General features: G+C 36.3%; 2 protein-coding genes across 5 annotated transcripts; both read right to left on the bottom strand.

The window, feature by feature from the left end:
* Positions 1-34: 34 nt before the first annotated feature.
* On the bottom strand, positions 35-19,264 carry LOC108668931 (tetraspanin-31). 2 transcript variants are annotated; one of them, XR_007156698.1, is made up of 7 exons: positions 19,110-19,264; positions 9,225-9,377; positions 8,910-9,023; positions 8,525-8,635; positions 7,707-7,874; positions 2,625-6,193; positions 1,012-1,073 (listed from the first exon to the last, which is right to left on the bottom strand). XR_007156698.1 is itself a non-coding variant. In XM_018156192.2 (6 exons), the coding sequence occupies exons 1-6, from the start codon at positions 19,167-19,169 to the stop codon at positions 993-995; spliced, it is 687 nt and encodes a 228-aa protein (XP_018011681.1). In that variant the 5' UTR covers positions 19,170-19,264; the 3' UTR covers positions 35-992. The 2 variants fall into 2 exon arrangements, 1 of the variants encoding a protein (XP_018011681.1); XM_018156192.2 differs by lacking the exon at positions 2,625-6,193 and having other exon boundaries at positions 35-1,073.
* A 2,802-nt stretch (positions 19,265-22,066) lies between these two features.
* Positions 22,067-27,659, bottom strand: LOC108668994 (retinol dehydrogenase 13). 3 transcript variants are annotated; one of them, XM_047880437.1, is made up of 9 exons: positions 27,525-27,652; positions 26,123-26,207; positions 25,598-25,763; positions 25,147-25,255; positions 24,397-24,542; positions 23,812-23,980; positions 23,045-23,249; positions 22,593-22,716; positions 22,067-22,527 (listed from the first exon to the last, which is right to left on the bottom strand). In XM_047880437.1, the coding sequence occupies exons 2-8, from the start codon at positions 26,191-26,193 to the stop codon at positions 22,617-22,619; spliced, it is 966 nt and encodes a 321-aa protein (XP_047736393.1). In that variant the 5' UTR covers positions 26,194-26,207; positions 27,525-27,652; the 3' UTR covers positions 22,067-22,527; positions 22,593-22,616. The 3 variants fall into 3 exon arrangements, with proteins under 3 accessions (XP_047736393.1, XP_018011768.1, XP_018011767.1); XM_018156279.2 differs by having other exon boundaries at positions 22,067-22,716; positions 27,575-27,659; XM_018156278.2 differs by having other exon boundaries at positions 22,067-22,716.

Genomic DNA, 27,659 nt, shown 5'->3' with positions numbered 1-27,659 from the left:
AATAACAAGGAGGCAGGAAGGGAAAAAGCTAGAATATAAGGGAAGGAATTTACTAGAAACTAAAGAATGTCAGAACAGATATGGAGCGTTGAAAATGAAATACATGGCACACGCTCGGAAATAGTGGCACACAATTTGAATGCTCCATGGCAGAACACAAAACTACCAAACCAAAAATACCAGCGTAACACAAAACAACTACAACTACGCACTGAACACAGGCAGAGTAAACAATGTAAGTAAAACTAATTAAGAAATTACAGCCGAACATATGTTGCCAACAGGGCTAATTAAAAATGACTGTGTTCTCACATGTAAACACGTACAACTAAAGAATTCGAGCGTTAAGCTTTTAATACAAAATCGAACATATCACCACCAGAGTAAAGGAAACTAAAAACGGTTTTCGGAAGCTTGAGCGATTTTGGAATGTTCGTTGATGATGTAATTAAATTGAAGAATAAAATCCAATTTCAGAATGCGGTCTATCGTTGTGAACAAATTTACTGAAGCCTAAAAAGCAAGCGCAAAAATAACTATGACTTGGAATGGAATGTTAAGCAAAATGCTGTGCCGAAGAATGTCTTTGATGACGCACGTACTATAATCGATCGCACATTGTAATTAACGAAGCATATATTCGCCAAGGGCTCAGAGAATATAAGGAAAACACAGCAAAACGAAGGAAGAAATGTGTTCTTGTTCGTATCGTGACAAGTAATTAAACCGAGATTAACTCTATAAGAATCCCTCGATAAAGTATAAGAGTTCCTCGCAAGTAACAAAGTGAAAGGAGAAACTATTGTGTCTTGAAAGCTGCTAATACAAATACAATTAATCCTCTGACAAAAATATATTTCTTCAACGTTAATTGAAAACTAAAAAAACTACGCGCTAAATGCTCCTGCACTTCTTGAATCATAGCAGCTGCCAAACAAGCGAAAATTATCAAACCAAAACCAGAGACCCGGTCTAATGTATCAGCATCGCGGCTACTGCAGGCGGCTCTCTTCGCTCGACACGTAAGGGTTGATCTGGTGACGGTACGTGCGGGCGATGAAGAATCCCAGGATCTGCAATTCACAGCATTACTAGCATTTTTAGGTTTGCTTGTGCTTATGGTGAAAATTAGTGAAGCACAATTTTCAATGGTTATTCATGAAAACCAAAAGCTAGACAAGATATTACTTGCAAAACACATGATTAGGAATAAGGCACAATTCATAGATTTAACTTGTTAATAGCAAGATATCAACACGAACATTGTACAAGGCACAAGACAGTCAGTCGCATATTAATTCTACGACGGGTAAAAACACATTTAGGTTATTCATTCAGGTAGAAATCGGCCGGTGGCGAGTTTTGATGATTGAATGACACACAACTCCGAAAATAGAGCGTTAACGTGCAAAATCGTCCCATCAGATCAGAGTTGATGGCAAATACTCAGTTATGTCTGAAAATCACACAATATTGAGAAGTGCGGGAGTATTATCATGAGAATCTTCGACGACAAGGACACCCACGTTAGTGATATGAGAGTTTATGACTACACAAACTTCTTACCCAATTTTTTGGAAAGTCAAAAAAAAAAAGAATAGAGGAAAAATATAACTCAGTACTCACTGCAGTGAGTGACAGAGAGCGCATTTTCTCATCGACGAAAACTTGAGGTCACGGACGGACGGACAGACAGACAGACAGACAGACAAGACAGACGGACTTGGCGAGCACATTAGTGCATTTTTCCATAAATGAGAAAATGCGCTAAAAACTAACTTCTTCGAACACGCGAGTATGTCGGAACACAACACGAGACGAGTACTAAAACAAAGAAGGGGAAAAAAATAACTTAACACTTTTCTGTGTGAACAGTTAATTTTTCTGGAATCTAGTCTAATTTGCATGGGGTTGAAACGAGAAATTTAGATGCAAGGTTAAATAGCTACAGACCATTAAATGTGCTAATTTGAGACTAATGATGGAAAAAAATCTCCAAGACAATTCATTAAGTGACATTTCATAGAATTATTTTTTGAAGAACTATTTATTTACAGAACCATTCTTCATCGTTCGTGACACTTATTATACATGTGACATTAAAACCCACACCAAGGAACAGCTTAATTCAGCCAACAATAAATATGTTTAAAATTTTAAAGCAACGCGGCGTGCTGAGTGCCAAGTTATGATTGTAGACAGGTTATTGAACACATCATCCAGGGATAGCATAATAATGTTGGGCGAACGGTTGGGCGCTTATGGTTAGATTATATAGGAGTATAACATTTATTATTAACAATGAAAAAAAAATGCCAATTAAGCGCCAAGTTTTAGGAAGCATGACATTTGTACAGTTTCAACGTTCCAGCGAACAATATAAAAGCAAGGCGAGAAGTGAACCAAACATAATTTGAAAAGTGTAAATTTGACATAGGAGATTAATATATACACTAGGTGAGTGAGAAAGGTTCCCAAAACACGATATAAATAAAAAATGATAGGATGTACAACATCGATGCATGAAGAAAGAACTACATGCGGTGTATTATTGACAGAACCAACGTGAAAGCTATTAATAAAGGCATCAAGCACCCATATTAGAACATGCAATCGAAAGTTACCTTCCGTTAGAATCCGGAACTTCCGTTAGTGGTTAGTACATGGAGACGTAATTGCTGGAGCTAACGTCAGCTTGTACAGGCAAAGTTGACATGGAGCGATGAATTGACATCCTTGCTTGTCATGTGAAGATTAAACGTGCATGACATGGCAGCGGATAGTTTCCTATACAATGGGCAACGAACCGAGTGGTCTCTCGAAGTAGTTGAGTTCATTCGGAATTGCAAACTTGGAGCCGTACAAAGCGTTTACTGTTTTGCTTTAGTACACAATGTAATTAGTATTACGTTCCTACAAACCCTTGAGACTTCAAAAAAGAGATATAAGATAGAATGAAGAGAAGAAAAACTGGAGAAAACGCAGGCAAAATTGAGAGCATCACAATTTCAAACCGTCATGTCAGATGGAAGAAAATAAAAACATCAAGATAGTTATTATAAAAACGGAGCTCAAGGGGGAAATTCTCAAGTGTAAAGGTATGGAGCTGAGCATTTATCAACAGCTTAGTGATAAAATGGCACGTAAATATTAATAATGGCAAGAATTGTTAATATTTATCTATGGGACAATAATTCCCTGGCTTAACTAACCAGAAGTAATCGAGTAAAGGCTGCTGGTGCTGGTGTGAAAAAACCACATACAAAAAACACATACCAAGTGTCACGTGTCGCGTTTATGACTAGGAGCATGAGTTTGTACTCTTCCGTTCAAGAGATTGACAATACAAACAATATTTCACTACTCGAGATGAGAATAAAGTCAATCAATATTTATGTATTATAAAATAAAGAAAATGTTTAACTAGAATACAGCGCAAAAATATGGAGTGACTCGAGGCAACCAATGTTGGTAAAGAGGAGCATTAACGTTAACATTAGATTACATTATCAACCAGATTAGTTTAGTTAGAAACAATGCATCGAAAGACAGCTTCCCACATCTACAGCGATAGAAGAAACTGCAGCACATTACTGTTCTAGTGCTGCAAACTGAAACAAATTCAATAAACATCAGGTATTGACATCGCCAACTGCAGGAAATTTCGACACTACACTCGTAACTCAGAATATCGAGGACTCGTTGCAGTTTTAATGTGAGCAAGAATTTCAGGCATTAGGAAATTTTTGGAGCTGCAAAGTATACGCACAAGGGAAAAATCGAACGTAATAAGAAAGAAGAAAAACTGAGATAAAAAAATACGTCAAATAAAGTGATGCTTCTGAACGAGTAAAATGACGATCACAATAGAAAGACTATTCATACATACAGTTTAATATTTCAACATACAAAATTTACGTGGCATCAACAACGTCGATTCGTCTTTATTCAAGGCGGTACGATTATAAACTGCCTTTGTAAGGAAAACAGCGTACTTTGCGGCTTAATGTAACGAATGAGCGAAACAAAAATTCAGAAAAATTTAAAATCCAACACTGAGCGAAAATCCAAGAACGAAAAACGGTTAAAATGTCACGAATGCCGTCAGCTAGACAGCGTCAGACCAGCGAGCTCGAGGCCATGAAGAATCGCTACAAACGCGAACTCTATACGTTGTTGGCAACTCCATGTTTCACAATGTTTCAATGCACAGAATGTTTTTAGAAGACTTAATAATAGGAACGCGAGGATGACCTTAAAACTGAAATGAAATCTAACAATTAATTAAGACTAGCAAACATTTGATCGTATGGAACTCAGTAATACGTAAGCACAAACCCACACAATAGTTGCTACAATCACGAAAAACTAGTCATTTGATCTACATATTAAACATGACTCATCTTGAGGAACACCATCTCTTATTTCTGACAATAAAATCTAATTATAGGGATTATATAATTTGATTATAGATCAAGAATCCTTAACTGTCTACAACCAATTAAGGTGGCAATGTAAAGGGTAAATTCCATAGAACCAAAATATCTCGGTACTGAATTCCCAACGTCACGATGTATTCCTACACTCAAACAAACCGTTGCTGTGGGATCCCAAAAAAGCAGGGGAAAACACATTAGCTAAACAGCGCTACCAGAACGGTTTCTGCTGTGGCCTAGAGAATAATATATATGAAGGCTATGAGTGAATATTGAGTAATAGCAAGACGACATTGTTACCAATAACAATTCAGTTAAGGCCTAAGACTCTAATTTGATCTCTATTACTAGAATCTATAAATTTATTATTCAACTGCTATTATTCTATAATATTCAGTTTATTATTCAATTAAATATTTCAACTGCGGTTCTCTAAAATACAACGTCAATAGTTTCGCATTTGATGCATTCATATAGTCTTTCATTACCAAGTCCAAGAACGCTAAACAAGTCAGCGTGAAAGTTATCAACACGCATAGAGGACAAACTAAAATCTGTCAATAGACGCCGGGAAACAACTTGCTCATCTGTCAATAGACGTCGCAAGGTCACTCATGCATCGGCCAATAGAATCAATGGAGGCTGTATTTAAAAGAGTTCATCAGCGCACTACTGTACGCAACATGATAATTCAATAATGAACAACACTCGCTAACTAAACTAAAGCATAATTCAATTGCGTGATTAATAAATCGCGACGTTGAATTTAGTTAACGAGTTTAGAAATTCTAATTTAACGCCTCAAAAAATAAAAAAGACAAGAAAACATTCGTATAATTTAAAACAATTCCTTTTCTATCATAACTCTAACAATGCCCATATATGTGTTTACATAATAATAGATATGAAGATGTTCATTTCAAAAAGGCAAATGGTTAGAATATGTCAATAAAACAATGACGATATAATGAATGGCCATGTCACCCCATACAAAAACCATGGTCAAAAGAAAGCCGCTCATTCCTTCCTTTGTGACGGCAAGCGATTGCAGGAAATTCAGACCTGCAGTTGTCAAATTGAACAAAAAGATAAATTCTCAAACCACGAAGAAAATTGAGCGATCGAATCGATAATTGAGTTATTTCGTCATGGCGATAGCTAGGCGCTTTACAAAGCGTTGAAAGAACAAAGCTAAGCAAATACGCCTGAGAATTTCAACAGCAACAATCCAGTACCTCAAGATGAAGTCGAACCAAACAGTGAGATAAAACCGAGGTACAGAGGAAGCATTGAGGAAAATTTCGATACAAAACGGAGTACAGAAAATTCAAAGAGAGAATAGTTAACAGAAAAGGAAGCTTGAGAACTAAACTAGTTATGATGAGCAAGTGTAGTAGATAAACTGGGACAGTAAAAACGAAAAATAAATCATTTACTTATGAATTATAGAGAAAATAATTCAAGGAGTTGTATTATTGTTTGTCGGAGAATATTATAGTCTGGTTACTGGCGGCACTCGTAACGTCATCGAAAATGCAACCTATGAAAATAATGGAAGAGGATGTGGAAGAAGTGTGATTCGCGGAAAATGTGTGATTCCAGAAAGAAGTGTGATTCAATAATGAGTGTCTATTCAGGAAATTAGATTATGGGCAAAGTAATGATCATAATATAGTCTTGGTTTAGAGAAATGCAGATGGGTTGGCCCGAGGGTCGCGTTGGTTCCTGTAGCGCACTGTCAGCCATACGCCTAAGAACTGGACACCCAAAGACTTCAATGAACGACTGAGAAACATAGACTTAAGAATACATTATTGTATGAAAGCTAAAGAATTTAAAAGTGAAAAAAGCCAAGTAAATTCGTTATATCTTCATTCATTTGATGAAGACACTATGAATTTACTTATGTTTTTTTAGCATTTAAATTCTTTGTGAACTTGCAATACACGTACACAAATGATATACATAAATAATTTATATGCGTACAGTTACTGACTAGAGAATGCATTATAATTTTAAAGGAGTCGAACAATTCTTTAGATGACGTTGGTAGAGCAAAGGGCAGATTTAGCAAATAATAATATATTAACGACGTTTTGAATGTAGCAACATTCATTTTCATGGAGATTGTTTGCGTAAGGACTTTCTGGCTCGAAATTTTTGTGTTGTATCCTATTTACGTGTATTATGTACTTAGTCCAACAAAATTTCACTATTCAATGCTTCTCTTAACCTGAAAATGAATGTTGGTACATTCGAAACGTCGTTAATATATTATTATTATTTGATAAATCTCCCCTTTGATCCACCAACGCCATCTGAAGAATTGTTCGACTCCATAAAATCATAATGCGTTCTCTGGTCATTAATTGTACGCATATAAACAAGAAAGTTCTGCTTTCTTATTATATCATAAATGATTGTACACAAACATGTTAGTACTCATGTCTCGCATAAGAAATAAATTAGTAAGATCACATCATGCATATAGAAGTTGATAGGTTATGTTATACGAGTAGAGTAGAACGTACGTTTTAATTAAACTACAAAATACTGAAAATTGCTGACCCAAATTAGTTTAAAAATCTAGGAACTATGTTTGTGTTCCTTGCATGCATTCATAAGCAACGTAACTTATAATGTTAATAGTTGATGATCCGTTAGTTCATTAATAAATTATCTGTAATGATGGGAGTTTGCAGGAAACGTTTCCAAAGTGTTTAGAAGGATAGAGTACAACATAAATTCAGGACAAAAAACATGAATAAATTATATTACGGTGTACTTCTATTCAAAGACAAGACAATAAGTCAAACAAATGTGACCAATATAAGGTTGGTGTTATAAGAAATAAAATTTTCAATTTTTTTGAAGCTACATGTCTGATTTCAAAAATACTACAGGAATTAGAAATAAAAAATAAATAATAACATTTTCAAATGTTCACCAAGCAATAATCTGGAATATTTTCTCTTTCTTTTGCTGTGAAAATATAGAGGAAATTAATTGATGACGCTTACCAGCACTGAGTGAACATAGAAACGTAAAAATAAAAATTACTTTTAATGTATATACTTGCGATGTAATGAAAAATGTAATTTTTCTTCTCACAAAGTGCCACTTAAATTACATAAGAACAAGTTTGACGGACAAGACATTATCAAAATATCTCATTAAAAATGTTAATAATAATTCATCAAGACAGTCCATATTTTCAACCATTCAGTGTACAAAATAATCATAAGAATGTAATGAAATACGAGACCTCACCTCGCTGAAGGAGAAGAAGAGACCTACACCACCGACAGCACTGAAGGCCTGGCCGATGGCGGTCATAAGTCTGGGCTTGCACACCGGACACTGGCATGAGTTGTCATCCGTGCAGCAGTTGGCCGCAGTGGCTCCAGGGCAGCATTCCACACCTTTGTCATTCTTAACCTGCAACAAGAGTCGTGTCATTATTCAAACAGTCAAGAAATGAGCGCATGGAAAAAATATATAAGACTTGTAATAATTAATCTTAAAGTTATTTATTATATTTTTTATTAATTGCTTATTATATTGCAAAATAGTTGCAATTTATAATAATTGCTCTTTATATGCTTATATGGACACAGAGCAAAAATGATGAATAATTGTAATGTTTAAAAAAATTAAACTGAAGAGAATTAGGCACCACAGACAGTGGCAATGTAGTAACGGTAATTGTTATTTTTTATATGTATAAATTTTAATGACTAATAAAAAGTTGGATGAAAATGTGAAATCAATTGTTACCCATTCACAAGGGTTGTAACGTAGTACGGTATAACAACTTCGTGAGAAAGATAACCCCCATTGATGAATTACTCTAACGAGTCAAGCTAATGCAGCCAAGAGTAATTAAAAATTATCTTCCCTGCTAAAATGAAAACATTTGCATTTCATATCAACATATTTTCAGTACTAAAAATTGCAAAAATTTTTTGCTTCCTAATGGTTTTAGCTCATGATAAATGCATGTGATGCTCAGCATCACATGCATTCATCAGAGCCATAAAATTTTTCTGATGGCTCCAAGACTTGCATGAAATAAGTTGAACTCTCACCATGGTGCACTCGGGGTGCGTGTAAGACGAGTTTGTGAGGGAGTCATACCCACAGCAGTTGTACACCATCTGTGCCTCCCTTTTTAGCTCATCACTAGATGCACTCCAACCCTAAGTTAAGAAAACAGCTGCTTAAATAAAGCTCAATCAAAATATAGCAATCATTTGAAACGTAAATATATTTATTTATCAGAAATAAGTGACAAACATAGGTACAAAATTTATCTACATTTCACCAGTTTATGAACTTAACTAATTAATTTATATTTTCATGCAGAAAGTCAGTCAATGCTTATAATTTTTTGTTCATTGCAGATGAAATTTGTTTGGCTTGACTTTAAAACCACATTAATTTGTATCAATAGCAAACAAGATTATGCTTTACCTTGTTTAATGCAATCTCTTGCTGATTCTCATTTATGGCCAAGCAAGCACATGCCACTCCAAACTGGATCACAAATATGATGAAGAGAACAATCATGTAGAAAAACAGGAGTACCTGTCAAGAAAATGAGAAATGGCAACAATTTGTTTAAATGGCAAAGATCTCTGAATGTCGAAGGTTGTATTACCAGAATAATATATAGATGCCTAGAATAATGCTTCAAATACTTCTTCAATAACATTAAATCATTTTAGACATTTTCAAAATTAGAATGAACCTTTCAGAGCGATTGTTTTATAGTATAAACATACTTACCTGATGGTGTCTGGATGCAGCGATTAGGCCAACAGTTGAGATCATAAGCAAGAATACACCGCATGCTATAATGCCGGACACAATCGCCAGGGATGTGACAATGGCTGTGTACTTCGCAGCACCAGCCACACCAATCAGCAATATGGCCACCAGCTGCAAAGATACAAATTAGCACAATCAGAATGTTTTGTTACAAGAAGTGCATCTGAAAAGAACTTTACTATGAAAAAGGTTAGATGTCAGCAATTTATATATTTTTCAACTATTTAAATTTACATTAACTCTTGAGAATACAATTTTTTGAAGAGCAGTATATAAGTATTACTAATTTTTCACTTTTACAAATTTGAGCTATGTTAAAATGGCTTGCTGGACTGGACTGTACATATTGAAATATGTCATTAATTATCTTGACATAAAAGTCGCTACTTTCCAGTTTAAAAGTTCAAATGTTGAATTCAATAATTTTGAAAATTGTTTCACAGCTCATAAGCACTGTGCAACAAACTTGCTTGAACTTATTTTCACAGCTGTGAATTCAATGGAATAGTGGCTCAGTCATGGCTAAGAGAATACATTTTTCCTATGCAAGTTTGGAGCAGAGAATTTGGCATAATCAAGTCTAGTCCTATGACAAACAATAATCTTTATAGTTGCTCTTTCTTATTTGTGTTTAAGCATAAAAATTTTCATGGACACCTAGATAAGAAATGAAATCTTGAAGTACTAGTACGTAATAAGTCAGGAAACTGAAAATGAAGTGGCATCAAAAAATTCTTGTTTGTCATAATGCTTTTTATATAGTTTGAGATTTAATCACATAAATCAAATCTGTTTGCAGCCTAACTCATTTCTCTATTTAGTATTGGCATTCAAAAATTTATGCCAATAAGAATAGGCATTAAGTCTTCAATTGACGTTCACAAAAGCTAGGTTGATCTTATTAGCATATGATGCTCCATAGATGCTAGAATTTCAATTTGTGATATCAGGCAGCATTGAACAAAAAAAAAGTATGCATAAAAATTCTCATTGCACAGCTTATTTTTTAAAATTGCCAAAAGAAATACATTTTCAGGGTTTCTTTCCTTAAAAGACAGTTGGGCAAACCCATAGGAATGAGTAAAGTTGTCAACAAGCAAGGGCAATTTTGTCTCAAAGATTGGAAAAGTCTAACTTACTACTAAAATATCATGGCTCCACAGTCCAAAGTGACATTCTCTAACCAAAATGGGCACATTCTTTGAAGAAAGTGGATTGAATATTTCAGGCTTGTCAGTAAATTCTTCTAGCATCAATCCCATCCAAAAGCTGTAAGCTATTGGCTATAATGAAATGAAGGCTACAAAAAAAAAATAGTGCTAATCAGACTGGAATTCTGGGATAGGTACCATCAACTGGGGTGACTTCGGCCAAATTACACTAGTTTCTGCCAATCAAATTCCTACAAATAGGAATGAGGCATTGATGGTGATTGTAAATTTGTAAATATATTACTGAAAGGTTTTTCTTTGAATATGTCATGTCTAAATTATGTCACTTTTATCGCTTAATAATTTTTTTTTAATTTGCTGGGTGGCCGATGTCACCCCGCGATGGGGTGACTTCGGCCACATGTGTTAAAACACAGTAAAATGATTTTGAGGCCGAATTCAACCATTAGCGGGGTGACATCGGCCACATAGGGTGTTTTAAAAAATGATAATCAATGCCACTGTGTACCTATTATAAAAATTGTAACACAAATATAAAACCCACATTTGTGAATCATATGCATCATTAAGGCTGCTTTCTGTTGATTTCAATGGCAGCTGGATGTGAAAGTTTGAAAAAATCTAGTCCCCATGGGATTTCAAGCATTCTTCAAAAAACCAATGATGCTTGATAGAGGTGCGACCCTTGAACTTACATAAAGTGCGACCCAGTTTGTCAAGGTACCGTAAAATGGGGTAACTTAGACCACTTTTATTTTTATAAATGATGCCATTTTTTTACTAGCTAAATTAAACTTGAATTGAAACATGCAAAATACAGGTCTATACTCTAGCTTCACTCACCACAAATTGCTGGCTCCTGCCTCTCATAGTCTTTATGTAATTTCAAAAAAAGTGGTGGTCTTTGTTACCCCAGCTCTTGGGGTAACTTAGACCGGGTGGTAANAGTCAGACTCTACAGAGTCTTATATATGGTAATTTTAACTTAATTTCCAAACTGGTCAATGTTACCCCGTCACGGCTGCCATTAGATGGTCACATTTCTCCCATTTGGGGGTGGTGCCCCCCATTTGAAAACTATGACACTTTCCTAAAATCTGTCTTTTGCATATGTAACTAGGAGAGTTCTACTACAATGCACCACAACCTGGAGTTATTTGGAGTTACGTATTTTACTAAAAAATAAACTTGATTTTACCACCCGGTCAAAGAAACCCTAAGGGCTGGGGTAACAAAGAAAATCACTTTTTTTGAAATTACATAAAAAATATGAGAGGCAGGAGCCAGCAATTTATGGTGAGTAAAGCTAGAGTATAGACCTGTATTTTGCATGTTTCAATTCAAGTTTAACTTATCTAGTAAAAAAATGGCATCGTTTTGGATAAAATGTGGTCAACGTTACCCCATTTTATGGTATATAAGATACCAAAATAGGTGAAACACGTCTGATTCCAAAATTCTTTTCGTATCTCAAAATATTGAAGTTTGCACTCAGGTTTTTTTTCTTTACAGTACTGTGGCATCCAGATTGTGTTGGTCAAGCAGGATATAAAATTATTGAAACAAAACAGTTTCCAATCGATAGATAAGAAAAAACTACATTGGATACCATTTTGTTCCAATCACATAACACAACTACAACAGAAACAGATAGCCGCAAAACAAAATCATAAACGTTGGCCAAAGTCACCCCGGCGGCCGAAGTCACCCCAGTTGATGGTAGTGCATAAAGCTTTTGTATTTTTGGGTGGATGCATGTTCATCTCCAGACTGTGATAGATTGTGATGTCATCAACTCCAGACTGATGGTTGTCTGATGGCCTCTCCAACATGCTATGTGTACTGGTTAATTTAATACTCTCTAGAATTCCAGCATTAATTAGCATTGCTATTTATTGCTGCAATTAGGGCCTGTTATAATGAGGAAAAAGTAGCTAAAATATGTTTAACTTTGGTCAAAGCTATGCCAAAATGTGTTCAGATGCCTGTGACAGCAAATAGAGATCATATTTCTTCTTAATTATATAATCTTCTGAACAATAGACATAATTTTATACATAAAACTTCAATTTTGCAAATATTTGTATTATCTGACTGTTGTCTGAAGTACAGTTGCAGAAATGGCGATAAAACCACCCAGTTTTTTTTAAATATTTTCTCTTACATAAAAAATGCAAGATCCTAATTATATGAGGTTAAACTACAATTAAAAATGGTTCCAATGCTATACATACAATATATGATTTTTTTCAATATATGACAAGAAATGATACAATTATAACACATAGGTTGCAAGGGTTATCAGACCAAGATATGTTTTCCTGTTTGTGGATCCCATAAACTCAAATTTTATTAGGCTGTCTTACCACCTTCTGTCTCAATTACCTCAATGCATCTTCTCCCCATGCTATTTACCAAATCATCCAGAGTCTTTTGAGAAATTTTATCCCAGGAACAGAGGACAGCCGTGCTTAGGTCACTTACAGATTGGAACTCGCTCATTTTGGTAAACAACCCATGCCATGATGCCCAAGGTTTTCAAAGGGGTTGAGGTCAGGACTTAGCACTGGTCACAGCATCAGGGCAATATTCTGCTCTTGGAACCACTTGTTTGCTGACTTTGAGATGTGAATCAAAGCATTTTCTTGCTGGAAAACATATGATTTGCCCTGTTTCTCAATGGAAAAAGGGAGAATATGGTGAAATAGTGTGTGCTTGCATGAATTGGAATCTTGTCTCCCAAGTAAAATGTCCAAGGTTGATTTTCTCTTTAGGCTAAATGCACTCCAAACCATGACCAAACCAACACCAGATTGCTGCTAGGAAAAGAATTCAGGTTCACAGTCTAGGTGGTGCGATAGCATTGCCAATCATCTGGACCACCAAGACTGAACTCTTTTTCATCACTGAAGATAATCTTGTCCCATCCCTCACCAATAAGCCAATTTTTTTCAGCAAATTTCAGTTGGGTGATGCGCTTTTGTTTAAGCATAGGGACATTTGGGCATAGGGACATTTTTCTTCAAGCATAGGGATGCTTTTTTTAGGCATAGGGATGGTAGCTATGATCATACGATCATAGCTACCATAACCAAAGCCGCTTTCTGACAGCCTGCAAACCTGTTTCTAGTTGCCTGGAACAGTTGCCTTCGAGTCATGCAATATCTCATGGATATGTTCTGCTGTCACATTAACTCCAGTGGCCAATTTTATAGAAGTAGAGATAGCCCCAGTTTTATAAGGCTCTGAAAACAATCACCTAACCCAAGAGGCTAAGATCCCTGATGGTTAATTTTGGGGTTGGTCCAGGATGCTTTTTAGATCTGTAGCCACCTAAATTAGCAAGAAATTATTGTACGTCAGTTCTTGAGCATTTTATTTCCTTTACAATGTCCCATTGGCTTCCACTGCATTTGCAAAGGCCAGAATCAGCTCCTTCTTGGCAATTCTAGAGGGGTAATATATTAACTGGTAAACATAGCAAATCGGAAAGCAGGACCCAAAAATCTGGAACGTTCAGCACACTTCCACTTTCAGTCCATCATCATTACTGATGAGTCTCTGCAAGATGCCACAGCTGTTTCATTGAAAAAACAGCGCTTGCATCATCACAGTAACAAGAATCCAATCAACGTTTGAACGCATCCAACATACTGTCACAGGGATCCAATCATCGCTAGAACGTGTGCAACGTTACAGGCACTGGAATCCAATCAGCGATAGAAAGCTAGAAGGGACCACCTCAAATGCACACAATGTTAACGCACAGATGCTAACTTAATGCGTAATGCTACAATTCTTATTTCAAGAGCGTAATACAATAGTGTAGTTATGTCATTATTGATGGAAATCGCAAAGAATAACATCTTCACTATGTACACTCACTCACAAATACATGAAAAACTGCCTATGATTTAATCCACAAATACATAACTGACCACCGATGCAATCAGCTGAGACATACAAGAGACATTTATGGGACAAGATCCTTTTGTTGTGATCAGCCAAACAAAAAACGTAAACAAAGAAGGTAGCAGGGATACCAACCGCACCGGCAACCAATGTGAAACCGACATCAATATAGTCATGTGAAAAAATGAAAGATACGAATTCTTCTATATTAAAAATTTATCAGTAACTGACATTCAACAGAAATCAGAATGGTTTAATAACCTTTGTAAATATTATACATGCATGCAGAATCAATCGTGTGCAACAGTGACAGGAATCTAATGATGGTTAGTGGTTAGTTCTCATTACGCAATCGGTGAGGTAACTACAGAACATTACTGCAGATAAAGCTCCTGAACTTCGAGACGATAATTAAGCGAAAACTTCATGTGATATATTGTGAGCCTTCTAAAGTTTTAATAATGAAGAAATCACAAGGTTCACCGAATCTAAAGGTTTGAATGCTAAATTTTTGACTTTTGAGTACTCTATTGACTATTGAGTCTATTCTAGTCAGTCAACTGTGAAGTGTCACGTTGTTTGTTGTGCATTGACTTCTTCGAGAAGTTTCTCCAACTGCCGAGGAGTTTCTCCTCAATTTGAAAGCTGAGGTAACGAATAGGTGCCATAAATGTTTTTTTAATATTTAATTTGAAACTATTATGTTGGGAGTAAATAGTATTTCCTTCTGTAGATCCATCCCTCTTGCTCATCTGTGAGTGACACGCGCAATTAACAATCTTGCATGGGACCTTCTCTGTGTTGCCTGACTTGACGTTCATACGATCATAGCTACCGTAACCGAAGCCAATTTCTGACGGCCTGCAAACCTGTTTCTAGTTGTCTGGAACATTTTTTTAAGGTAGAACGCTTTTTTTATGTGAACCACAAATTTTAGAATTCCAGCCTGCTTGGCATCAGTGTCTGTAAGTCTTGTTTCCTTTGGCATCTTTTCAACTTTGAAAAATGGAAATGAGGACACTGAACTGGACCAGAAGAATCCTAAATGGTGGAAATTAGAACATTCTTCATGTTGCTGTACTTTTTAATGTGAACTTATTATGGAAAGATACTAAATGCAGGTCTTCTAGACCTTTCCAACTAGGTTTAGCTAATTTTAGTTTCCACCATTCCTTCTTGTATATTTAAAATAAATATATTGTAGGTATGTATAGCACTGGAATTGTTTTTAAACATAGGTTTAACCTTGTATAATTAGAATTTTGTATCACTTTATGCATGAAAATTTCTTTAGAAAAAAAAACTAGGTGGTTGTATAACCATTTCCACAAGGCCACAACAGTAATTTGCACAAAATAGTATACTGTAGAGTTAAGGGGACCGGCTACCCTGAAATTTTCAATTTTGGCATTTTTCGGTTTTTGTGCTCATCTGAAAGCTGGAATTCTGCTCTTTCCAATGGTACCACTGCCATCGCTGTACGTCAATATTTACGTTAGTAAGGAAATTACCTAAAAATTTGATGATCATTTTTTTGAATTTCTGTCTGGTTCGTTTTTTATATGGGGGAGAAGGGGGGGGAGGGGAGAAAAATGGGATAAAACGCGCATAAAAAAAACTAAGGGGAAAATGAGAAAAGTGATCATCAAATTTTTAGGTATGGTCCTTACAAACCGAATGATACGTGTCTCGATGTTGTAGGATGATATTTGTAGGAGGAGATAGATTTTCTAAAGTACCCCTTTTTAGCCGTTTTCTACGAATTTCACGTTTTCTATCAATTTTTTAAAAAAATTCATAGAAGCAAAATGTTCTTATTTTTACATTTTACGTATGTATGTGAAGTTTCATGATGATCGGATGATAACTGTAGAAGTTTATCCGGAGGGTAGCCGGTCCCCTTAAAGTTACTACTAAGTGTGTTGAGCAATTCATGACAATGTTTAGCAGATATAATATACATAAACTTCAATCTAATATTTAGGTAGCAGATTTTCATCCCACATAGGTTACATAGGTATACCTATGCTAAGCAGGATACTGCAAAATGTTTTTCAGCCAATATTTAAAAATTGCCAACAAAAAAATGGTCATAGGGTAGGTAAACGCGGTATATTCCGACACATTAAGGACGCATCGAGAAATGAAAAACTATAAAAAATAACTGTATGCGTTACTCGAGTTCTGTTTGCTTTATGCTACTCGCAAAACACCGTACTATGCGCCAGCAACGATGAAACGTCACAAAATGTTGCCATATTTATTTAAAAGCCTTTAGAATGCAAACCTACCAAATCCCTATATTCCGACACTGTGTGTGGCCATATTTGGCACGTGGTGAGGCGTATTCCGTCCGCACTTCAAATTCTACTGATACGTAATGCCGTCATCCACGTGTTCGAATTCCGTTCGCTGTGTGAGCTGTATTGGAATACAACACGGCTTTGAATTAGAACACTAATGAATATTGAACGCAACTTAATTACGCTTTTAATTAACAACTATTAAGCTTTTAATTTAGCAAATTTTAATTTTTGTACATAGCTTGGAACGATCTGCGTGTGTCCAATTCAACTTGTGACGGAATTAGTTTTCATGTGTCTAAATCCATTTCTCAACTTAATCATCTATTAATTTATTTACCACTTGAAATCAGCAAATACAAGTATACTTAAAGGATTCCTAATATATTCACAGACGTATGTAGAAGTCTCAAACCATAACCTATTCTTCCTATACAAACAGTTATTCACTATTTGGTAGAGCAAGGTCAACTGTCAAATTTTACACATTTTTCGATGATCTCACTGGGTAGCGTGCATTGTCTCTCTTAGGATCTCAATATTTTCCCGCTAGATGGCCAAGACCTAGTGTTTTGGCAGTAGTTTGACGCGTAAATGTATGACGTCCACTGTGCAGAGAGTGGATGAATATTGCAAGATCTTTGGCAACGCTTCAGTAGCAAAATTTATGCCTTCAGAAGATCTTGCCGACACATTTAGATTGAAATTCTTTCATTTAATATATTTGTTAGTCTTCGGACAACTATTTAAAAAAAGTAAGGTTTCCGGTATGTTGGATCGATCTGATTCGATCAGTATGCCTATGCAGTGAAGCTTGTCCGGAAATCAGTTGCGATGAGTTCCCACCAAAAAAATGTAAACATCAAGTTTACGATTACCGCCGATTACGTAGTTGTGGTCACATTAGAGTGGTCAGACTGCATTATCACATCTTTCACATGTTCAGTTGACACTTGCTGTACAATCGGACTGTTTTTAGGGTAAAATTAGTTATTTGGAGCAACACGTGCATGCAACCTTCAACCTTGTAAATAAGTTTGTGGCTTGTAAATAGTTTTTCATTACTCAGCGTAAATGGCTTTTCATTAAAAATTACCCAGCAACGCATCTTAAAATTACCTGGCGACGCTTAGGGCTTAAAAACCCATATATTGGCGATGCTGCATCCACCCTCTGCACCATGGTATGACGCATGGTGCCAATCCATAGGTTATTCAAAAGAACCTGTTCTTATGTCATTTTGAACCGATCAACACTTCTTTATGGACCGATTGTAAAACACAACCTTCACCGGCAAAAGCTTTCACACTTCTGAAGAAGGTGAGCTGACAGCTACACTGGTCTCTTATACACATCTAGATGTGTATAAGAGACAGGTCATTGTCATTTTTCACGTCATTGATATAAATCTGGAAGCAACGTAAGTAAGTAAGGAATTTCCCAGTTCAAATATTTATTTATTTACTTATATCAACTTCGAAACTGTACATATTTTAAAATTTAGTTGTTATGAGACCATAACTGAGAAAATGTTGCTCAATGGGTTAGTCCAGTCGTAAATGAGACTTTCGTATTCCCTTCCTACCCTACCCCCCCCGCTGAGCCGGACTGGGCGATGCTCTTGCAAACGCATAAGTACTCACAATAATTCCCTGCCACCATGGTATGACGTCACCATTTCAACCATCAACAAACGCATGGAACTAAAACAAAGCTTAATATAAAGGAAAAACTAGAGAGGTGACGGAATTACCCATGATGTTGGATTATACCACATTTACCCTATCTTATTTTTTTTATGGAAGATATTAGGCAAGGCCGCAAGAGCTATAAAATGTGGAAATTGTACTACAACTTCCACAAAGCTGTGCAAGGCTGCAAGAAAAATTATTCTTATCTCATTCATGGGGGTCTTGTGCTCAATTTTCCAGAATACCTAACCTGCACTAAACTAAACTTGCTGCTTGTGAAGTTGTGCTTGACACTTGACAAATGAAATGGGTGGTTGTCACTTCACAGTTCACACTTGTGAGTAAAAACTATAATAATATTGAAAGTTGCAATTTTGGGATTCATTGACAAATAACAAATAGGCTAACAACTTGAGAGATGTTTTAATATAGCTAGAAATTGGGGCTTCATTAATCATTAATGTAAAACTAAAAAATAGATTGTTTATACTAAAAGCTGGTGACATACCTAAATACTATAACGAGTGATTAACGACACAAGTTAAGTGAATCAAGTCAGTAACTCAGTAACTGTCACTGTCAGTTGGGAGCCTGGGAGGCATATCATACATAGGCCTCGCCTAGGGCCCTAGCTACCGATCATCCTATCCCTATGTCATGATAGGCTAAATCAGTAAATGGCGTTGACGACTTGACGTTAGTTCCAGAGCCGATTGGTGAAGTAAAAAATTCTATTTCGAAAATAAATCATTTAGTCATACTTACCACATACACGATGTTAAGCGCTATGAGGGAATTTTTTGAACAGGTAAATGAGCCACACATCTTGATAAATCTTTTATCACAGCAGCAGATTCAGAGATAGAAAACTTCCAACTCGCTGCGCTAGAACGATTGGCAGCTGTCCGCTGAAGAGAGGTTCTAAATGAGTAACGAACGATACGGGAACATTATATAAAAATTATAAACGTTCACATTTATTTTTTTGCGAATAAAACGAAGAGTGACAAAAATAAATATCTTTATTGTAGAATTGGTTATTGCAAGGCCATGGAAGAAATACGGTAAAAATCGGCAGAGAAAAGGACGGTTGGTGCTATAGGTAGATTTTATAAATCAGAAAACATGTAGATACACCAAACATTTTTATTTATAACCAAGTACTTTACCTCCGGGACAAAAACGCGGCGTCAGGAATCTATATACCAAGGTTCATTGAAATCGGTAGAGTAGTTTGGAAGATATTCCACGTACGATGAATTTCTTGAGTCACGGCCGTGAGACAGGCCGCGTTTTTGTCCAGGAGGTATATCTCAAATTAAAGTGCGAGATTTTTCATAATATTTGGTCATTATATTGTTAATCGTGCTAGAAACATTCTATAGAAAGGATATTGAAAAGTATGCATTGTTTAAAATTTATTCAACAAATAGAAAAATAAACCCACGCTAAAGTATTGGGTACAATGGTACATGTTCAAAAATAAACAAAAATAACTTTTTTGAAGTACTCAAAATTCGCTTTTCACTTCAGCCGTTCCACTAACCTCATAACGTTATCTAATCGGCCAATCGGAGCAGTTTGCTATTGTTTACCAGATTTTGTGTTCCGGTGAAGATATTATTCAGCTTCATCTCTAAAATCTAATTTTAAATGGCTAAAACTCGAGAGTTGGCGACAAATTTGCGTCGAAAGATCATAGATTGTCACAAGAAACGGAAGGGGTATCGAATAATATCCAAGGATCCTGATCTATCATTGAGTACTGTTGGAAATATCATCAGGAAGCAATCATCCTGATGATATCATCCGATCCGAGCATGCTGTACTAACCTTCCAAGACCTCTGGTCGTCCAAGGAAACTAACGGGCGGCAATGCAAGGTGGATTAACAAAAAGTACAGAAGAACCCGTTCGTTGCTCGTGGTGAAATTGGAAGCGACCTAGACTAGAGGAATCTTGGATTGATGTAGAAAATGACGTCTCACACAAAAGAACGTCTGAAGTGAAAAGCGAATTTTGAGTACTTAAAAAAAAGATATTTTTGTTTATTTTTGAACATGTACCCAATACTTTTGCGTGGGTTAATTTTTCTATTTGTTGAATAAATTCCAAACAATACATACTTTTCAATGTCCTTTCTATACAATGTTTATAGCACCATTAGCAATATACTGACCAAATATTATAAAAAAACTCGCATTTTAACTACAGATATGAAGAAAAATTGCAATGTATCCAATACTTTTGCGAGCCACTGTAATTTTCATGCAGTTTTTTTTTTTTAAAGCACACAAAGTCTGAAGCCCTGTACCTAACATCAGTGATCAGTGTCCCTCGGCTACTTTTTTCTGATTAGCTTCACTGTACGAGCTGAGACATTGCCTCAATCATGCCTATTAAAGAACCTGTCGCTCTGAACATAATCTGTCTTCGATTGGTTTCTTTCGGCCCTCGAGCGAAGAATGAGCAGCTCCGAAAAGAGGCTCAGTTTTCTGTGTTATGGTAATGAAGGCTCTTTAAAATGGGACAGTTGATCAGAATTCATTCAAACAAATAAAACATTAAAATGCGTATGGTTAAGGTGATAGAAAATTACACACAAGCCCACTCATAAATAGCGAAATTTGATGCTTCAACGTGTTATTAACTTCGAAACTTTGCGATGTTATGATAAACATTAACGGAAATTATCGAAGTCCCCAGTGTTCTTCACTTACGCCTGTATTATTCTAATACCTAGTAACGTATCGTCTCATCAATTTGAATGCAACTTTTGCCGTAAATTATATCAATAAAACCACTGGGCTTCTCACTATCATAGCCAAGAATACCAATAAACTTTTGTGGAAAGCGGTTGAACACAACGGAAAAAAATCGATAAGAAAATTTTCATTTATCACTGCAGACATTACCATACGAGTTCAAGATTGGCATTTGTTACCGGTTTCAGGAAAAAAAAAAACATTTTTTATACCATAAGAACCGCAGTGGGGCTGTAATTTAAGCAGGTACTTATTCCCCTGTTCATTTCTATTCGAAAATTGGATCTTGGTAAAAAAGCTTGGGAAAATCTACGTATGTTCCAACAAAAATACATGTTCATGATTAACACAGCTAATGATGCGCCTGAAATTTGAGCTGATTCTGATCCTAAGCATTGAATTTGATTTTTTTAATTTGATTGAACGATCCTAAGCATACTGCAAGATCCACAAAGAAATGGTTCGCTGATAGAAATGTACACGTCATGGAATGGCCAAGCCAGTCGCCGGACTTAAAATATGCGTCTCTATACATAATTTAAATCACTTTTCCTGTTAAGTTTGTGTACTTACATACATTAAAATACGATTTTTCAAGTGTACGAATATTTATTTCCCCCACTGTATATATACATCAGAAAAGCTGGGCGAGAAGAAGTATCGTCTATATATACAAACCTAAACTTCATGGGATAGACTGGTGTGTTATTCACATGCGCGTGTAGAACCTACGCAACACATTAAGGTACAGAGAAAATCGCATTTCTGCATTATTTCGTTGCTCACGGGAGGTAATGACCTTGTATGACAGCGACAGAGCAATAAATGAGTCTTGATAATCAAAGTACGAGGCCGTGTAACGCAATTGGCTTGATTGCACTGAGCTCATACATGAAGGCTCGCTTCTGCAATGACATTTTTCTAGACTGCTTATGAACATTTCAAATGAAACAGCGGGGAAAATTACAACGTATAATTTTTCGACAACATTTTAATTATTATATACAATAAATATTTACTGGAGTGAATTAAAGCAAATTTAACACACCGTTGTTGCGCAGACACAGCGTCTTTACTGTCTATTAAACAATAATTTTGAGTTACACCAACCCAAAGAACAATGTTCTATATAACCATGAAGTATAAGTTAACAATCACCTATCACAGGACACAGTTTCCGTTAACTACGTCTGCCACGTCGTCCACCTGAGGCTCGTCATCGCTCCTCACATAACACCGTTCCCGTCAACTACGTCTGCAACATCGTCCACCTGAGGCTCGTCATCGCTCCTCACACAACCCCGTTCCCGTCAACTACGTCTGCAACATCGTCCACCTGAGGCTCATCATCGCTCTTCACACAACACGTTCCCTTCAACTACGTCTGCAACATCGTCCACCTGAGGCTCGTCATCGCTCCTCACACAACACCGTTCCCGTCAACTATGTCTGCAACATCGTCCACCTGAGGCTCGTCATCGCTCCTCGCACAACACCGTTCCCGTCAACTACGTCTGTAGCCTCGTCCATTTGAGGCTCGTCTGCCACAGTCTTTCCTGCGCTGCCTCATCGAGGGCACTTGCTGCAGGCGTCGCTTCTCGCTGGTCACTGCATGAAGAGGCTCCATGTTAATAGGTTGGACGATTTGACAAAGAAATTCATAAATGTTCACAGTAAGACTAATAACATGACTTATAAATCACAAACAAGAAGTTGGCTGTTTAGCATTTAAAACGATTTCTTTGTGAGATGATAGCATTTGAATAAGGTCTAATCCAATATATATAGACAATTAATTTAAGTGCCAGTAATAGCCCAATGATCCAATCAGCCACAAAATAAGAATTGCAGTAAATGCCAACTAAACACCTGTAAGAATGGTTGCTAATTGCGGTGTCTGTAATGTCACTCTTTGACTTTAGGCAGCGAATCTTACCTGTAATAGGCCCCAGACTTGGTGGCATCAGGGCTGAGGACAGCATACAACGTTGTCTGCGCGCCCTGGCGTGGAGTTTTTAGAAAGAGCCATAAAAAAGGCCTTAGAAACAATAAAGATAGCCAGCTCTTGTACACGCTCATGTGTCGGCCGATTTCTGTGTTCACAAGACCAGGGTGGACAGCAGAACATGTGACGCCTGTGCCTGTTGTTGAAAAGTATCATTAAAATGCTGCCTAGAGATCTTATCGGCTATCACTTTACTTTTTAGCTAAAGTCATACGAGTTTAAAAAGACAGTCATTTTAGAATGAACTTCAATTTGAAAAAAAAATTGTTGAGCATCCGAATCGAAATATGTATGAAGAAAATTTCATTTTTTAATTAACTTCAAAATTTTGTCACCTTCATTTAAAATTAGACCAGGTTTTAAATGTTTAAAATACAGCTCCCTTCGGACGTTGACGTATGACGTGCTAGAATATAACCTAAAAACTTCTAAATACCACACTTCTAACACAACTTACTGAAATGTTGAAAAGATGGTAGATATGACAAGAATTGAGTTTGTTGAGATAAAGCTAGATTCAAAAATTGGGAATTGCACAAAAGCAAAAAGGGTAATACGATAAATAAATAATCTTAATTAGGGATGGCAATAAATGTCGTACCGGAATTTGTGTCAACAAAAGAAATGTAGAAATTCTTCTGCTTTGCAAAAGACCAAATAACTCTAAACATGTTCAACTATCCAGGCCGCATTCCTACCTTGCAACTCCTTGGCAAGTCGTAGAGTAAACATGACGTTGGCAAGTTTGCTCTGGTCATACGCTGAGCTGGGATCATAATTCTTTTCACTGTTCAAGTCATCAAAGTTGATGGAACCGCGCATGTGAGCGATGCTTGACACATTCACGATGCGGCCATTCTCACTTGCCTGGAAAAATGAGTTCTCTATTATAAAATATACAAAAGAATAGGCTAGTCAGGTAAAAAAATTAAGAAGAGATGCACTTTCAGTCAAGATTCAATTTTAATCTGATAAAAATGGAAAATGAAAAAATTTTAATTGTTATAGATTGTTTGTTTGGTTATTTCCTTTAAATTGAATATTTTGGAATTTCAATTGAAATAGGTTTTATTTTCATATCTGAATAATATGAAAAAATCCCTATTCCTGAATTTTATATTATTATTGAGAGCTTGCAAAACAAGTCAAGGCATGAGAATTACCAGCAATAACAAGCTTTATTCACAGAACATACGTGCAATTAGCTAGTTGTGAAATAGATTATATATGCTTCAAGGCTTCATGAACGTTAGATTATATGAAATTTAGCACAAGTAACATACGGTGATTTTATCTAGTAGCAACATAGTGAGGAGGAAGTGACCAAGGTGGTTGGTGGCTAGTTGGAGTTCAATGCCGTCTTTACTGAGAGTCCGTGGGCAGCGCATCACGCCGGCGTTGTTGATGAGGATATCAACAGTGCTCTCTTCTGTGATACAAATGAAATCTTCAAAATTAAGTTACTGAAATATCTTCATGATCTATGGTGTTAGATGCCACAATTTTTCTAGTTTCCCATATACTGGACTATGGCTCATTTATAAAACAAAGTTCCAGGTTACTCACTTTATAGTTTATAGGCAAATTATTTTACAGGAGCAAATCACTTTAAAAGGTGAAACAAAATGTAATGGAAACATTTTTAAATATGTAGATGTCCATAGAATTGACAGTTATTCAGGAGTTACTAAGGTTGACGGTTACAGTGATGCTGATCAATAAATATTCCCCTGACCATTAACATTGGAGCAAATATTTTACAAAGCAATCACAATTTACTTAATACAACCCTTAAGAAAATCAAAATGTAAATGGGTATTATGACTAGTTATAATTTTTTAAAGATAATTCATAACATCATTCAATAACAGAATATGCTCGAATTCAGAAAACAATAATCTTTCTACATTTCAATGCAAGAACATAGTAGATGATAACAGTGACTAATTAGCCATCCCTTGAACCCTCAATCATTGGAACTTCAGCATACATCTTGTGAACCTAAAAATTAAATTCAACTTAAAAAGCCTTACTAGCACAGATCCTTGCAGCAAACTGTCTGATAGATTCAAAAGACGATAAGTCACATTCCCTGCAAACCACATTCCTGTTTAGAGTCTCTGCAATTATTTCTTTCCGGGCCTGGGGAAAAATATGATAAATTAATATATATGTACTAACGTTTCTCACATGAATGGCAATAGTAGTACTGTATACACAGAAATTTTTAACAATGATCTTTAATCTTTCTCAACCAGAAGTAAGTTGCATTTGAAGAACAGATAACAAAATTACACAGAATAAATACTTATCTTCCGCATTCCCACACCAAGAAAAATATGCAAATTATTCAATTGGCTATATTCTTTTCCTATTTTACAACTTGCACTGCAATCATGAAAATTCAGCTGAATTAGGACAAAACAGCAATTGAGTACAGAAAATGATTGAGAAAATTTTTTCTTTTAGGCATTACCTACTGACCAATTTGCATTTGGTCAAATTTCGGCAAGCCATTATAACGCGAGCTTTCCTCCTTGCTAGCTCCAGAGCTGTTTCCCGACCGATGCCTGTGTTGCTTCCAGTCACAATCACAGTTTTGCCTTCCAGCATCTCAGGACCACTGTAGTTGGACCCACCCAACAATTCTCTGCAAGAGTGAAAAATGTCCCAGACTGTGGTGCAATGCAGTAAATAGTCTTTTGTGAAATACAATGTTTTCATTAAATTCAAGGATGTTTCACACTAAATGAAAATACCCTTCAGAACATAATTTGAGGAGGAAAGAACAATCACCTTAACACATAGGCTCATTTTGTCTTGGATATTCCACTCATCTGCTACACTATAAATACATTTTGGAGGTAGATGTTCTATTGATTGCAATATCTTCCCACTAATGCAAGTATTTAATGTCATGTGGTTTTATAGAAATTATTTCATGTCTTCTTTGTTCATTTAAAGTGAAATAATAAAATAAACAAATACACAATTTGAACTATAACTCACTTGAATAAAACAATGCTGCCCACAGCAACACCACCAGCACTGAGGTAGAAAATAATTCTTGGGGGAGGCATTGTACACCTAACACCTGAAACATTTTCACACGTATATAGGTAAATTAATTTCTATTTCCAATATGGCAGACATTATTGAGCATGAATAGAATCACTCTTGAGTGGCTACATACAGCAGTTTTAGTGTTTTACAGGTACATGTTCTTGTTCAGTTGCAGCTTCATTAGATCATCTCAGCCTATTTTCAGATCTGCTATGCCAGTGTCAATCAGGCCACATTCAGGCGTCTCATTCTATTCATTATAATTATATTATAAGATTAGATCATTTCAAATTTGAGATGTAATATTTACTAAAATGGTAGAGATTTATGGAAAAGTACTACTAGACAAAAAGTACATGGACAAAATCAAGTGACAGATCACACGATGAACGATGAAGACCACAATACCAATAGTGGGCACTGGGCAGAAGTCATCAATCTATAAAAGGGCTGGGAACTTTATTAGTTGTAACAGCCCCAAATAACTGACAAGCAGAATGCCAAGTAGGCTAACATTCATTAGAGTTACTCTGAGTCTCTGACCTAACAATAAAGCCTAACATTCAACATCTTAGCCAACACCTGTAATGTAGGCCTAGTTCTCATGTACTCACTCATGTAGCTATAACCACCCAAATGGAGATAAGTTCTATAGACAGATTGTCTTACTTATTCCTCACATTATTATTAGTCACATACTTGGTCAACAAATCCCCGACCTTAAATTAGGGCTAAGTAGAAATTTAGGTATAATCAGTCAGGTGGTGCTTAATATTGCCACCTGACAGCTAACTAAGTGAAATGGCACCTTATGCACACTTACTTATACAGTATCTCTTTGTCTAAGGCTGCTAAGAGAAATAGGTACACATCTTCTCACCTACCCTACCTGTACTCCAAAGTCCAAACCAGTGGAAAAATCAAGGGTGCTGTGACATATTTTTGACTCATTATGTCAAACAAAATTTTTTTACTTTGACTAGATTCAAACCAGTGGTTAAAGTTCAGAGTACCAGTGGGCAGTGATTGGGGCAGAAAGGACAGGTTTGATCCCAGCTCTGTGCATCAGTTTCTGGTCAGAATCAGCAAGGAGGCCGGGCGGTTAATAAGCACAGCAGAATTGTAGCAGTGAGTTGCGAGTTCGAGACCGCAAATTGCTGTGAGTGTTCTGCGATGTTAAGAAACGGCGGCAGTATTACGGCCTAATATAAACGCTGAAACCACTATTATTAAAAACCAACATTTTTGTGAATGGGCCAGTGCCACAGACTCACAGTGAAGCCACACTGCTTTCATCCAATTTGTGAATTGAAATTTAATTATTGCTACTTTGATAGTGCACACTTACCAACCAGAATTATTCTGTTATACAAATATATTTTCCTTAACTTGATTTACCGGCAGCCAGACAGCATGTCCTGGTAGACTGACCACCTTGTCCTGGCAGCCTGAGCTGCCTCAGCAGCCTCACTGCCTGAGCAGC

The sequence above is a fragment of the Hyalella azteca genome, unplaced genomic scaffold (assembly GCF_000764305.2).
Source record: "Hyalella azteca isolate HAZT.00-mixed unplaced genomic scaffold, Hazt_2.0.2 contig5386, whole genome shotgun sequence".
Classification (NCBI taxonomy): Eukaryota; Metazoa; Arthropoda; class Malacostraca; order Amphipoda; family Hyalellidae; genus Hyalella; species Hyalella azteca.
Note: the sequence above shows the minus strand (reverse complement) of the source record. Positions and strands in the feature narration are given on the sequence as shown.